This window comes from Falco rusticolus, chromosome 4 (genome assembly GCF_015220075.1).
Source record: "Falco rusticolus isolate bFalRus1 chromosome 4, bFalRus1.pri, whole genome shotgun sequence".
NCBI classification, from domain to species: Eukaryota; Metazoa; Chordata; class Aves; order Falconiformes; family Falconidae; genus Falco; species Falco rusticolus.
Genome location: NC_051190.1, coordinates 31,596,210 through 31,611,609, shown reverse-complemented (window position 1 = coordinate 31,611,609; position 15,400 = coordinate 31,596,210). Strand labels below are relative to the sequence as shown.

At 48.7% G+C, this 15,400-nt stretch overlaps 1 protein-coding gene across 6 annotated transcripts in view; it reads right to left on the bottom strand.

Moving 5' to 3' along the window:
* PDGFA (platelet derived growth factor subunit A) overlaps window positions 1–8,521 on the bottom strand; it is a 36,439-nt gene extending 27,918 nt beyond the window's left edge. For all 6 annotated transcript variants that reach the window (XR_005104023.1, XR_005104024.1, XM_037386394.1 and 3 more), the window contains exons 1-2: window positions 7,597–8,521; window positions 6,310–6,406 (exon numbers count right to left, since the gene is read on the bottom strand). Coding sequence is in view for 4 of the 6 variants with exons in the window: in XM_037386394.1 (XP_037242291.1) it covers window positions 6,310–6,406; window positions 7,597–7,659 (160 nt within the window). In the remaining 2 variants the exon portion in view is untranslated. The remainder of the gene's footprint in view (window positions 1–6,309; window positions 6,407–7,596) is intronic.
* Window positions 8,522–15,400: the final 6,879 nt, after the last annotated feature.

The following is a 15,400-nucleotide window of genomic DNA, read 5'->3' as shown; positions in this document are numbered from 1 at the left end:
ACTCAGTACTCTATTACCCTCTCTACAAGCTACCAACATCCTACGCTCTTGTCTTCTCCACGGTCACCTTCCCTGCTTCCAGTTCGTTTTGTACATACAGTTGACCATGAGTCTGGAACTTGGTTTATTCTCAACTTTATTAGTAATACACATCATAAAGATCTGCTCTACAAAAAAACTCTTTCTCCTCCCTCAAGAAATCCTACCCTAAAAAGCTTGCAGCTTGTGATACCACCTGCAGAGCCTGGTAAGACATGAAGACAGTGGTACCTTCAGCACCTTAGAAACAGCTCTAAACCTCACAATTTATCTTCGCTTCTTGGAAAAAACTATCGTAGAAGATGAAATGGAATGCCCGAGAGGTCATACCAGGAAGACCCACTGGTCCTGTCTATTTTTCTTATCAGCTGAACAGATCCTTGTCTGAAATAAGTCAGTGTGAAATACAGACTCCCAATTTACCCAAATAGGCTGGCTCCTATTTCCTATGTAGAGTGCTTTTTCCCATTGATTTTGATGGGAAATTCTGGAACCTAACTGATCAGCTGATAGTGGGCCTTATTTGCAGTCCTAGTGCTGTAATGTTAGCAATGACTAATGGATTTTATTTCTGCTTTTATTGTACCCCATGCTCCAGAAAACTCATCAGTAGAGTAAATAAAATAGCTTGCCTGAGATCCCACAGGAAGTTTGCAACTGGGCTGGGAAGCAGAGCCAGGTCTCCCACATCCCATTCCAATGGCACCAGGCCATCCACCTGACCCCAAACGGTGTTATGAAAAATGAGGATCCGTTCTGTTGTTCCTCCACCCCTCTTCTGCTTCCTAGCACTCAGCCACTCAACACCTCAATACTGACCTCCTTTTTGGCAGCTTCGAGTTGTCACAACTTCTCCCTCAATTTGAGGCAATGAAGTGATACTCTAAAGAAACCAGCATGAATTCTGCTCAGCATAAGATCCAACCTAGGCTCAGAGCAAGAAGCATCTCTGTCCGCACGCAAACAGTGCTCAAAAAAGATTAAACACAAAACTAATGCCTCTAATCCGAACTGCTTGGTGGTCACAGACATCTCGTTGAAAAGAGAAACCGTCGATGATGCCAGCTGTACGGCAGGCCTGAGCCACGGGTCCTAATCCCACATTCAACACGCTGGCATAGCTCCCTTCTAACATGACTGACTTCTTGCTGTCTTGTTTAAAGAAACTGGTAAGACTAAAGGAATAGTATGATCAGCTAACCAATATGTTAAGCCATGTGCTTATATATAACTGCTCAACTCAGCTGCAATTAGCCATATTCTATCATCATGTTTATAAAGCAAAATGACATGTCGAGGAGCATGTGTTGCTTATAAGATGATTTCTAAGGTGAAGAAGGCCTCTGGCTCATACTGTATCTCACTGTCTCGCTACATATCTTAGGCATGTATATCATTTTGTAAGTTCATGTCTCACTGTGGGGTTAAAAAAAAAAAAGAGATCTACACAGCTAGCACAGCAGACTGAGAAACAAGTTCCAATCAAACCTGAATGCATTATGCAACACAAGTGGTATTATTTCTATTGATACAGCATCAATGTGTTGGTGTTTTTTTTAATAAACAGAATTATGGAGCACATGGCTGGAGCCCAAAGATAGTATAAAGGCACTTGGTGTCCCCCTGATCTCCACAGGCATTTGGAAGGAATTCCATTCCCCAGTGAAGTCAACGGGAAAAACACTGCACTTCAAGCAATCTTTAAGTCAACAGGAGTCTTGTCTGAGCAGTACTGAAAAATCAGAAAGTCAGCTTTGAAACCCACACTTGACTCTGGATGTGCAGCCAGCAGACTTCCTTTTATTTCATTAAAAACAATGATGGCTACGGTAATTACAAATAGAACTCTCTAGTCTAACTCTAAAGAAGCCTGATACCTAATTTGTATCAGTTTTTCCCCCTTCTGTACTGATTTAGGAGCGCAAAGTTGCAGGATAAGGATAATCTCTTAGCAAAGGAAATGGGAGTTGATGGGTGCTTAGCGTCTCACAAAATGAGGCTTGGAGCAGAAAGCTTAGAAACGGGTGGTTCTTAGTTTAGAAATTGAACACTGCTTGTCACTAAGTGAAGATGGAGGATGCTGCACAAAGCCAGATTAATGCAGCTCTCTTTTAGCGTTTTAATAATAAAAAAAATGTCTTTATGGCAGCCGATCAAGAAATTTCTCTGTAATCTTTTATGTACTGACAACATATCAATGATGGGTATAAAAACTCTTGCAATTAGCCTTGGTCAATCCATTAGTGTAGCTGAAATTGTTCTTTTTTGTCAGATTGGCATTTTTCCACTGGGTCATGGAATATAAATCAAAGAGTTCCTGCAACATTCTGCCAATATGTGATTACTCTTCTCACTAAATAAGCATGTGGAAAGCATCCCAAGACTATTGTTATTTTATATTTATCAATTTATACTTTTGCTATTGCCATCTCCTTCCCAAACAATTTTATGTGAGGTACAATCTCCAATACATGCAGTCTTAACACAAACCCTTCCAGATGCCACTTTGATGTGCATCCAAAAAGTATAGGTTGAAGACTTCTAGTACCAACAGCAGCAGTGTAGGAAATTCTCATTCTATTTTTTTTTTTTTTTTTTAGGAATCCAATGTAAGGTACAATAAACCGAAACAGTCTGTCTTCAAATCGATCCTAGAGCCAGAAAGCCCAAGGTAACGTCAGTCTGTTTGTTTGATCTTCTTTCTGGCTGATGCAAAATATGCCCTTCTGACATCCAACTGCAGAGATAGATGTCACTAAGTTTTCAACTTTGATCTATTAAAGGAAGTATAAGTAGCAGCCTGCAAGATCCTGTTTTGTTTAGGTTTTTTTTCCTTTACCTAGATGTGATCAACCAACTGTAAAGGAGGAGTATACCCTCTATCTGTCTCAGGAAAAACACAGGACACACACGGCAGATGCCCAACTCTCATCATGTTTACGAGGTGCAGGGAAAGCTAACACATTCCTTTGCAACATCCTTAATTTGAGCACCACGCCAAAAGCCACAAAGTCAACAGAAGATTTTCCAAGAGGTTGAGCTCTGCAGCAATCTAACACTTTTCCATGCAACTATACTGTTAATTTAGAACATCTCTCCACTTAAAAGCTGCTCTGCTAGCTCTTAATCACAGGCCGTTAAATTCACATGGCCTAAGGTGACCCTGTGGTTGATGCCCTTAAACCATGCAAAGAAGCAGGCTCAGCCCTGTATTTCCCCATGCAGGGAGGTGACTGGGGGAAAAATCTGTTCCCAGCGGGAGGCAAACATAATAGGTGATGAAATGAACTCTACCTCCCACAGGACAGATGGGAGAGGTGAAGCACGAGGAGAAAAACCACGCTGCTAAGCCAAAGAGAACTTCACAGGCGGAATATAGGAAATGCCCCCGTTTCGGTGATTTAGTCTGTTAGTAGTAAAACTGTACTCTGCACGCTACAGCTGCCTACTTCCTGGGATCGTGCATGCTTTCTGTTTTAAACAGGGTCAGACTCTGCTCTCCGTCATGCCAATGAAACTCTGTCGCCGACTATGGATCCCAATCACAGCAAATTAATGAGACCCTGTTTTCTGACATAAACAGAGAATTTTCATGTTGCCTTTACAGGGATTTCTCTTTGAATCGAACACGCAGCACTGGGCGCTGAAAAATTGGCCTGGATTTTTTTTTGAATACAATGATAAGCTCCATGTTGGGTTGTGTTTTTCTTTAAGTAATATGCCAGATGGTCTGGGGGTGTGGTTTCTAATTTTATGAAGGGGGTTATCAGTCATCTCTGCGCTACAATATAGAGACCAAATCTGTCAGAATAGAAGAAAAACCTGCCTACTCTGACTTACAGAACTAACTTTTCCAATTAAAAATATATGCTTTGCATTGCAGAAGAGAAAAATCACTGTTCTTCCTTCATTTTCCACAGATCCTGCCTCGTTACTCAGGAATATCAGACATTTTCTGCATGCATGCCTGATCCTGCAAACTCTTCTCCTACAAGATCATTCTTAATTCTCAAGTCCACCCACTGAGTTTAAACAGGGCTACTCACATGCAGAAGGACTGGCAATACGATGCACTAAACTGAGGGAGAAAATAATCACTGGAGTGTTTTTATTCTGAGCCTCAGTATATGCTATAGAATAGAAATGTAGCTACTGCACAAGCTCTCACTGAACTAGCCCTTCCCTAAATGCAATTGCATTTACCAGTGACAACTAGAAAACACTTGATTTGCTGATCTAACACTACATATAGTGAACAGGCCCAATCCTGTTTACTGAAGAAAACATGGTCATTTCAGTGTTCAATTAGTCACTCTGATAAACCCTTAGGAACTCCTCGTGACAGTGAAGACTGCAGGACTGTGCCCTGAAAACGTTAACTGTGGGTAGTAAAGACCAGCTGCTCTCTATGAAGATCCAATCCTGCCTCTGTAGCTCAGAATAAACCTTAGCACGTGTGCAAAGGAGCACTCACATAAGCAAGAACAGGGTGAAAGGCTGAACGTTTTGGTTTTATTTTATAATATTGCTTGAGTTCATGTCTTAAGGCATTACTGTTTCATGTTGAAATAGTAAAATATTTATGTGTCTTGTTTCTCTAATGCTTTCTAAACTGACAAATTGCACAAAAACAGCAAAATGAAACAGTAAACTTGTGGCTGACCTCTTCAATTTTGGGGCATGCATCCTCTGGTTAGTATTTGCCACGTGGTAAATAATTATTTTCTGCAATAAATTTGTCTGCCACATCTACTAATTTATTCAGCTCCTGCCATTGCTCCACTTGTCTGCTTGATTCTCTTGCAATGGAGCCATGTGAACTTTTGCTCTCCTTCTAAGTGGTATTTAAAAATGAAGCATGTGCTTGTTACACTGGGGTATTTGAAAAAATAATGTATTCGGGTAGCTACAGAATACCAACTCAAACGCAAAAGAAGCCTGCAGTATTTTAGAACGCTAGTGCTCAGATCCAGCCCTTCCGCAACAGCAGCCAAGCTTTCCACCGAGTTCACTGGGAAAAAGATTTTAGCAGTAGTGCACTTGTCTGGTCCAAAACACTCTTTGGTGGGGAAATATGTATTGCATACCCCGTCCCTGTTGTGAAAGCTTCTTTAATTGCAGTGATAAGCAATAAGAAGCACTGCTCTCCAAAAACTAAACCCATGCCAACAAATCTGGTAATTAGTAATTAGCCTCTCTGGTAAAGTATTGTGCAAGAGCGAAATATTCCATTTTCAGTGTAATGGGAAACCGTTTGCTCCTTCATCACATGAAAATTGAAAGCTATGTCTGTAAAATCTGTTCCTACTGCATTCCTGCCCATTAATACAGCACTATACAAAAAGCGGTGAGTTAAACTGTAGAAGGATCCTGCAACACTGAATGAAGGTGATTAAACCTGGCACAGACTTTACAAAAATACACAGCATATGGTTTAAAAGGAGATGGCCCAGTACCAACGCCAGCAAGAACTCATTCATTTTTCTCCATGTTTGCTCTTCAGAACGATGCAGGTTTCCCTTGGGCACATCAAAGGTGCCGGGTTTATTCTCTCTCAACTACGGGAAGAAATCACCAGGAACAAAGTGCATCAAGTGAAACCAAATGATAAGAAACCCAGTAATCCAGTGCTTCTAGATCTGATTTACTGCTGCAATGATCTGTTTGAACTGCATGCTCTCACTACACCCATTTGCATGCCTAATTATGCAGAAAATAACCCTGCGCTATTTTCTTTTGGAAAAAAAGTGAATTTTTAAGGGTAAGCTTCATGTGCAGGTTCCTGTTTAAAATCAGCGCGGACAGTTTATTTTCCTTTTAATAAAGCCCAGCACTTGAAGAGACATTACTTCATTCATAAATATTGTTTCAAATATTTTAAATACCTCTAGGACAGTAGTTTAAAGATAATAGAGCAATGCAATACCAACAACAAACCTTATGGAAATTCTCCTCTGCTGAGAGACGGAGAGGTCTGAAAACACAGAGGGTCACTAGGTCCCTCTCCACCCTGAACCCCCCGAAGTTTTAATTCCCGATCAGCCCCTTGGCCACCGCCTCCCTTCGAAAGGCAGCTCCCCTGCCCAGGGCAGCCTGGCTCCTTAGGCCGGGGCCCCGCACGGCTCTCGTCTCCCAGGCGAGACAGCCCGGGCCGTGCCGCTGGAGCGGCCAGGGGCGTGCGGGACGCTGCGCCGCGACCGCCCGCGGTGCCTCTCCCCCGGGGCGGCGGCGGCCGACGGCGCGGAAGGAAGGAGGACGGGACTAATTTACCTACGGAGTCAATCTCCAGGAGGCGCTGCAAGTCGCGGATGCTGTGGATCTCGCTGTGCGCCAGCCGCTCGATGAGCTCCTGCGGGATCTCGGCCTCCTTCAAAGACACACACACCGCGGGTCACCGCGCAACCCCGCGCAGCGCACCCCACGCCCCTGCAGCACCGGGGATTCGGCGCTTCGGGGCTGGGAGCGCTGGGGTTTTGTGGAGGGTGCGGGGTGTTTGCTGGACGTGTTTGGACGAAGCAGGGGAAAAATACACGCACACACACACCCCGCTCCGCCGGGCGCTGGTGGAGCGCTCCCCGCTGCCTCCCGCCTGCGCGCCCGCGGGGGCTGCGCTCTGCCCGCCGCCAGCCGGACTGCGCCACGGCCCCCCGGGCGGCCACCCCCCCAGGCGGCCACCCCCCCGGCCCGGCCTGGCCAGCGTGTGCCCGGCCGAGCTGCGCCTCCGCGCCCCGAGCCCCGCTCGATGGCCGGAGCCCGCGCCGGGCAGCTGGCTGCTGGAGTTTGCCCAAGCGGGCGCGGAGTCCACCGCGGGCGCGGGCTCCCCCGGCCCGGGGAGGAGAAGGTCCGCGACCCACGGGGCCACCGCCATACCAGCAGCGCCCACGTCGCGGCTCCCAGCGCCAAGCAGACCCGGTCCCGGGAAAAGTTACGGTCGCCGTGCAGCGCCGAGCACCGCGCTCGCCCCGGCCAGGACCACCTGTAGCAACCCCGAGAGGCGGCTCCGCGCCCCGCTCCGACCCAGCGGCCGTGTGCGGGCGGGCTGGCTGCCGCCCCTCGCCCGCTCCGAGCCGGGCGGGCTTCGAAAACCGGGGACGGACGGGCTCTTCTGGGAGCCCGGGCAGGCAACCAACTTCTGCCCGCGGCACTAACGGTGCCCGCGGTCGGCTGCGTGCAGCGCCGTGCGCCGCGGGGGCGGCCGCTGCCGGGCGGCTCCGCGCACCGCGCTGCCTGCGAACAGCCGCAGCCCGTTCGCACCCGCGGGGCGCGAATATGTGTATATATATATATATGTGTGTGTGTGTGTGTGTGTGTGTGTATTTGTAAGGGCTGCCAGCAGCCCCGGAGCGGAATGCACGGTCATTCTCCTTCGCCTCTGGCATGCATGAAATGGCAACTTGCCTCCTGCCTCGGCCGCGCAGGGGCTGGGGCAGGGCGAGCGCTGCCGGCGAGGCCGGGGCACGGAGATGCCCGCGGAGCCCAGGTGGGCAGCCCGCTCCCCCGCGCCCTCCGCCGCGGCGCACCCCGGGGACCGGGAACCGGGAAGCCGCTCTCACCTACCTCGGAGAAGGTAAAGGACAGGTAGCCAAAACCTATCAGCAAAACGCAAGCCCAGGTCCTCATCGCGGTCTAGTGCACTTTAGACACGGAGGGAAGGCAACGCTGATGGAGAGGAGCTGCAGGCCGGCTCCTGCCGCGCAGAAATTCAGTACCATCCCTCAGGGGAAAGGCAGCGGGGTGGCTCGGGGGTCCTCCGCATCCAGGGTGGGTCGGGGCTGCCTCGGGGCGGCGGTGGTTTAATTACGGCGCTGCCGCTGTTTGTATGTTCCCCTCGCTACGGGAGCGTGGCTGCTCTCCTTTCTGCTGCTCTCGCTCGCTCCTCTTGGCTCTTAGGACTAGACCAGCCGGTACTTCTGCATATTTGCTTAGATCAGACCAAAGTGAAACCCAAGGAGTCGATCCGGAGCGCAGCCGAAACGCCCATCACCTGTCTGGGGCGGCTGGCCCCCCTCGCGGCGGGCGGCGCTGGGGCCCGCCTCCCCCCGCCGCCGCGGCCTCCCGCTCCGCGCCGGGACCGACCGGGGGCTCGCTCGGGCTGCCGGCTGCTCCCCCGCCCGCTATGCTGCCCCTCCACCCTCTCCCCCTTTCTCAAAAAGGAAAAAAAAAATCTTTATTGATACGGATCGAAATGTTTCTCTTGCTGAGAACGGTCCCGCTTCCCTCCCCGGCTGGGGTGAGGTTAAAAATAATAATTAATTACGAATAATAGCAGTGATAAATCGGAGCAATATTGCAAGATCTCGCGGGCTGCCTTGGTGCAGTTCCTTCTCCACTTTGCACGGGAGAAAAAGAGAGGAGGAGGAAGGAAAAAAAATAATATATATATATGTGTATATATATATATATGCGCAAGAAGGTTTAAATCCCAAGGGGATCGGAGACGAACTGCAACTCCTGGCGGAGGGAGGACTCCCGGGCTCGCTCCGAAGCGGTGGCCTGTCTGGAGCGTGGCTCCGGCGAGGAGCAGCATATACCGCTCCCTCCTGCCATGCGCCTCCCCCGGCCCTCCTCCCGGTACTCCCGGCACCAAACCCACAAACAACAAGTAGTGGGGGTGCCGCCAGCTGCAGCGCCTGCTCGCAGGGCGAAAGGGGCTCTGCCCACACGGAAGGGGGAAAAAAAGAGGGGGAAAAAAAAAAAAAAAAAAAAAAAAAAAAGGAGCCGGAGAAGGGCCAGGGGGGGCCGGGAGGGAGCGGGGGAGCGGGGCAGGCTGCCCGCCACCCCGGCCCTCTGCGGCACCGGGGCGGGGGAGCGGGGAAGGGCCGGGCGCTGCTGCGCAACAGCCGCCGCGGAACCTTGCGGGATCCACCTTGTGCCCCTGCCTTTTATATAAGGCGGAAGAGATCGCCATGACCGCGGAGGGTTTGGGTGTTTTTTTTAATCGTTTGGGGTTTTTTTTATTATTATTTTTTTGCGGAGGGGGGGCGGCCTTTTGCCGAAGGGGAGGGGCAGAGTAGCGGCGGGTTGGGGGGGGGGGGGGGGGGAAACGTAGCTTCGCTGCTGTTGCAACGCAGCCCTCATTGCGAAGGACACCCCCCCCTTTAAGAAACACGAAAGCAACCCCCCCCCAAAAAAATTAAAAGCTTCGGGGGGGGGGCGGTGCGGGCGGGGGGCAGCCGGTGTCCTCCGCCCTGCGGCACCTGGCTACGGCATGCGCGGGTGCGGGGCTCCCCGCCGCGGCCGCGGAGACGCTGCGCCCCGGGGCTCCGCCGCAGCCGGCCCCGGCCCCACCGCAGGCAGCCCCGGCCCCTCCGCAGCCGGCCCCGGCCCCCCGCAGGCAGCCCGCTGAGCGCCGGGTCCGGGCGGCGGCGGCTCGCTCCCCCTTCGCATCCTCCCTCCCCGCCGCCCCGGCGAGAAGATGCCCCCATTTCCCCGGCGCAGATTGGCACAAGGTGCCTGCTGCACCCTGACATCTCCCTGAACTCATTGTGATTTAAATAACAGCCCTTTCTCATCTAAACAAAGCATCTTAATAGCAGATGCAAAGAATTCAGCTCATCTGAAAATCCAATAGCATTTAAGTGGATTAACTGCAATAACACAACTGAGGAGTGATACTATCCTTCATGGAAGACAATAGACTGTAAATGCACAGCCAGGGAGACTTATCCTTTCATCTCTGAATTTCCTTCAGCATTTCAAAAGCGAATGCTTTCTAGAAGCCCTGAAGGGGTTTGCACGCTACTGGCTTGGACATGCTTCTAGGAAACAACCTGTGCTTTAATGGGCACTTTGCAATTGCATAGAAGTTCCCACCAAAACAGAAGTGGCCTTTCAAGTACGTTTAATTCTCTCTCATGATGTCATGTAGGCTTACAGGGTGGTCTCCAGGACCACAAGGGGGGGGGGGGGGAAAGGTGGGGGTTGAAAAGAGGGAGAAAGGAAAGAGATGTAAAAGATTTGGAAGCACTTTAAAAAGGAGAATGCCTTTTTTTTTTTTTTTTTTTTTTTTAAGGCAGAAAATGCTGAGCCAGTGTGGAGCCGTTCTCAAATGCCTCCTGACATTAAAAAAAATGATCCGAGTGCCACACTGCTGCAGCCCCGTCCACGCAGGCTGCGCTGGCAAGCAGCAGGGCAAGCAGGAGGCAGCCCAGGGCAAGTCATGCTGGTAGTTGCCATCACTTTCTTAAGCGGGAGTTTACATGGCAGAAGTAAAAAGTGATGACTTTACTTAAAAAAAAGAGAAAGTCTCATCTGCATTTACCATTTGCTGGGGTTAAAGAAACAATTCTTACGGTCTGTGTTGTCATAGTAATAAAAAAAAATAATTACCAAACAGTGAAATAGATTCTGACAGTACCGGCTCACTGGGCATTTACTCCTCTGCTTCCTTCCTTCATCGGCTAACGTGTCTGGGATCAGAAGTGCTGGGTATCTGTAGCTCTTTCAAGTGGTATTCCACTACGAAAGCCAACATAGGCATAAGTCCTACTTCCTCTATGGGTAAAAAAAATTATGCCGTTTTGATTTTTCTTACATATTTTATGAGAAACATAATGCATCAGCATCTTTTTTAAATCTGTCATTGTGGAGCTCAGATAAGCATCTTTCCTTTGGGTCGAGTTACACTTGGAGTAGCTTTTAACATTAGACTGTTTATATGGATCATTGCAAATATTTGATAATAATGCAAAATATGTAAGATCCCACAAGAGACCAAAGACCAGAGAACGTAAATAAAATTCACACAGATTCTACAAACAACTTCATACTTGGGTTGTCTATGTGCTTACGAAACACATTTTCTCCTTGTCTGTTGTTTGATCAAAAACTGCATTTGTGCTGCATCAGTCCTTACAAGCATGCAGATACATCTGTGTGAAAAACATCACACAAGTGCATCTTTACCTCAGCATGGCACCTTCCTACCATCCACAAGTCTATTAAACATGTGTGCACCGAACATGAAATATCGCTTATGTAATACCTGCAAGACACACATGTGGAAAGAGTGTCAGGATCGGTATTTATAGGTTTAAAAGAAAATCAGTACAAAGAACAGAGCAACAGAAAATTAGATTTTGTGCCTTTTTATTTATCTGAGAGGAGCAAGATACTGCTTGCCTAATTTAAAGCACGTAGTGTTAGAAGTCCCTCAAATGTCAGGAATTATAATAGAATTACACTATGACGGAGTGTTGAGAGGCAGGCTTCCCGGGGTTTGCACAGCACTTGGCACGGGGGAAGGAATGCAGAAGCTCCTTGACACAAAATGAAATTACTTCAGTGGCACCAGTGCTTTCTGCAGGCGGTGACGCATGAAGCCAGGGTGCCCCAAATCGGGCTTCCAGCACCAGCTACCAAAGCTCATTTAAATCCTGCTGGCTCAGTTGATAGAAACACAGGTCAAGGCGTGTAGTGGGACCAACTCGAGTTTCAGAGTGTGCAGGGAGTGCGATGCACGTGAGCAGCCCAGCCGCAGGAAGGTCGCTGGGAGAAGCATGGCACGGGGATGGGCAGCAAGGCAGGCGCTGCGGTGCAGGAGCAGGCTGAAGCCATGGAAGGCACTGGGACGGCTTCGGAATGGTGCCTGCAGCCCCAGGCAGCTATTTCAGGGGTCAGGCTGAGATGCTGACACTTGTTTGGCCCTCTTAACAAGCCTTAAAGTTGCAAGAGGAGTCATTTCATTGCAGTCACATTCCTGCTGAGGGAGTCTTGGGAAACCTGTCTGAGACTTTTTCAGACTTGATTTCAGTGGGGAGTTTGCCTCATTGATAATCATGTTAAAATTAACAGAATGAATTTGGGTAAGGGTTTTTTTTTCTTGAAAGGGTGGCCTGCTTTTATTTTAGTGGCTGTTTGGGGCTGGCCAAAGTGGTTTGGTATGTTCTATGGGATATAACCTGCTGCTGCAGCTGGAAAAGGACCAAGAGCCAAGAGTGTCCTGGCTCCAGAAAGGGACTATAAAGAAATACTCCCAGCGATTTGGACCTGCACCATTCAGTGTCAGTGCCACACAGTGTAATATGGAGGATGAAAGTTCGGAACATAAAATCCAGAAAGCTAGGCAGGAAGCTCACCCACTTCAGGTGCTTTCTGTCTGGTTTTGAACGTTTCTTTGGCCTGTAGCTTCAGAGGGGCACGTGGCCATGGTGGGGGAAGGTCATCTTCCCCCTCTGCAGCTCGATTGCTGCCTGCCTGCAGCACCAGGGACAAAGCTGTCGCAGGTGCAGGTGAAGCACAGGCAATGCGTTACAGATGCAGAGAGCGCTGATGGCAAGTAAACCGTTCCCTTTCCTGAAATTTGGCGCATAAAGAGCAGTAAGAAAAGCTGCAAGAAGAACAAGCAAGGCAGTTATTATTCCAGCTGGTACAACCTACAAACATTATTGCCTTCTTTTCCAGCTCTTCCTTTTGGATCCTTGCACTGGCTCTGTCCTTCTGGCTGAGCTTTGTTTTCTTTGAAACTTTTGTTTGTGCAGCTTTCCAGTTTCATAGTTGATAATTTTCTTCAGTAGTCATAAGATGCAAATCTACTACAAGGTTTTGGCTAAGCAGAGTGATCAGAAGGGGCTCAGAAAAGTTTTATGATGTCCCTGCCCCTGAACATGGAGGGTAGCCATGGCCCACACCACCTGCACGGGTTGACACTTAAAGCCACAGTATTTCTGGAGATGCTTTGCCCTCCTGTGAATGGAGCAGGGTCCCACTAGAGCTGATCGTGCCCCCAAAACTGCCGCTTTGACTTCAGTGGGAGTTAGACCCAACTCTCCCTGGAGAAATGGTTTGGTTTAGCAGCAAAGAAAGACAGTTAGTAATGCTTTTGATAACATGCTCGTCTCTCCCCACTGCCCAGCTGCTTCGTACCCAGGAGGCCCAGCAGCACAGCCGAAAGCAAGGGGCTGTTTGACCTTCCCTGCTGCGGGAGCCGCTGCTGAGTGACACACAGTTCACCTTCAGGGCTGGAGTACGAACTGGCAGCACTGCCAGCCTGGGTAGCGAGATACCATGTTTAGGCATTGAACTAGGGCACTTGCATACCAGCACAGGCCGCTATTTTAGTGGGTATATGGAGTTTCTCCCTGCTCTCCACCCCTATGGGACAAGGGAGCTGCTGTGAGTGCGGGATATTCTCTGCCTGGTGGATAAAGCTATTAAAAATGGGCTGTGTTTTGTCAGTAATACTTAGTTCATCCAGCTGAATAACTGTAAAAGTACCAGCCCGGCTTAAGGTATACTGATACGTGTTGTAAATGAAAGCAATACACTCAGGGCTTGGTCTCTGGGGTCCCGTGCGTGGTGTGCTCATGTCTCCTCAGCAATGTGGGTGTAAAGCTCTTCTCCTCTGACTCAAATCAAAGCTAGTTGCAGTGATTCTGTGGAGACCATCCAGGATGTAACTCAGCCATGCTAAGTACCATAAAATTGTGATATTATTCTTCATTGTTTGTAGCTTGGAAGCCTGTAGAGGCCTAGCTTGGAGCAGTCCATTTTATTAAGCTTCATCCAAACACAGTGAGATAGTTGTTCTTCCGAAGGATTCATATTCTCAAAGTGCAAGCCTCCTGGTTTGTGTTCTTGTATCCATGCAACCTTGTTGCTCTTACAACATTACACATTTGTCCTGTGAGATTCCTCCCTTACAATAAAAACTCACGAGAATGATACACACATTTTCAGCTCTGCACACACCAGAGACTGCAGGATCCAGCAGTACCCGAAGGACATAGGAGTTGTGAAGGCTGCTGTAGTGGAATTGCTAATTCATTTTGAACTGCAGATGTTTGTAATGGCTGTGAAGTTTCCTAATTGAATTTCTGACCCTTTTTGTCACAGAAGCCCAGTTAATATAGGGGCTGGAGAACAGCAGATAGAAGGATTGGTTTGCCTTTTTTTTTTCCACCTTTTTTTTTTTTTTTAACAGAAACTCCAGTGTAGAGTTCTGTACATTTTTCTCTTAATTTTCTTACATCTAGGAATACAGCAGCCTGGTCCTCGCGTGCTATCAGTAGTTGCACATCATTCGAAGGACCACTCACGAAGTCCCCAATCCAGTGCAGTATCTCTCCAGAGGGCTTCATGATGCTCACACTAACGAAGTCCCACAGAGCTAATCCCAAATGAGCGCTTCCATGCTTTCAAGGCACACTGTTACGCACAGACCCACTAATGATGGTGGCCAGACCAGAGCAGGCAACCCATGTTGTGGCATCTGTTCCTCGCAAAGATTCCCGGGGAATTCAGTGCTTTCCAGCTGCTTATTCTCAATACTTTGTACTTAGGCAATTCCTTACTAAAGGCCAATGAAGATCCTCTATAACATCGGTACATCAGTAATCAGAAATGCAGAGAGGACATAGTGGAAGCTACATAGTGAACCTGGCCAAGTTCCAGTCGGGAAGCCGGGAGCAATGTTTCCAAAGCCCTTTCCTCTCAGTCACCCACCACTTCAGGACAAGTTGTATCATTGTCCTGCTATGCTCCAAGCCCAACAGACCTCCTAGGAGCACACAGTCACAGCATTTGGCCGTGCCACATGTAGATGTCTGAGCTTGGTCTGTCACCTGCTAGCCACCATAACGTGTTCACTAGGAGCGTGTTCTTGCCCATGATATGTTGCTGGGCTGGAAAGGGAACACGTACACACATTTACACCAGAAGTTAATTTCTCAGTTCTTGCTAAAAGTGAAGTGCAGAACCATCTTCTCTATCTTACTGAATGTAGCATTTGTTTACCTTTCAGCAGTGATTTGTGATGCTGTACCCATCAATCTGGACAGCGAACTCCTTCTTTCTTGGAAATCAGTGAGAAATACAACATTAAACCAGAGCACAGGCAATGGCCCTTTAAGCATTGTCTGTTTAACTGTAGCATGATCTCTCCTGCACTCAAGTGCTTTCCATAAACAGCAAGTCATCCTGGAAGGGGAGGGAGAGGATGATAAATAATCCTGTTATTCATGCGACTGCGTTCTTTCATGAAACTGGGAAAAGGCAAAATAAAGCGGAGACTGCAAGACAGAACGAAATGCAAGGCAGTCAGTTGTGTTGCTGCAGTTATTTTGGGCTAGAAGAAAATCTGAAAAGAGAAAGGTGAGCAGGAAAGGTTTAAAATACCAAGAAGAAAGCCAAGAGACAAGGCATAAAGGAATAGCTTTCTCTGCATCCCTGCTTTCTGTCTCAGATAACGGCTAGGGCTGGCTGTAGCTCTGGCTGCCCACCGCCTGCTCCCATGACATGGTGACCTGTGCTGGAGGTTTTCTCCTGTGCACGCACCTTGCAGAGAGGTGGGAAGTGGGAAATGCTGGAGCTCCAATAAGGACAGCAGGGCAAGGAGAGAGGCAAAAGTGGGTAAGCCTGGGAA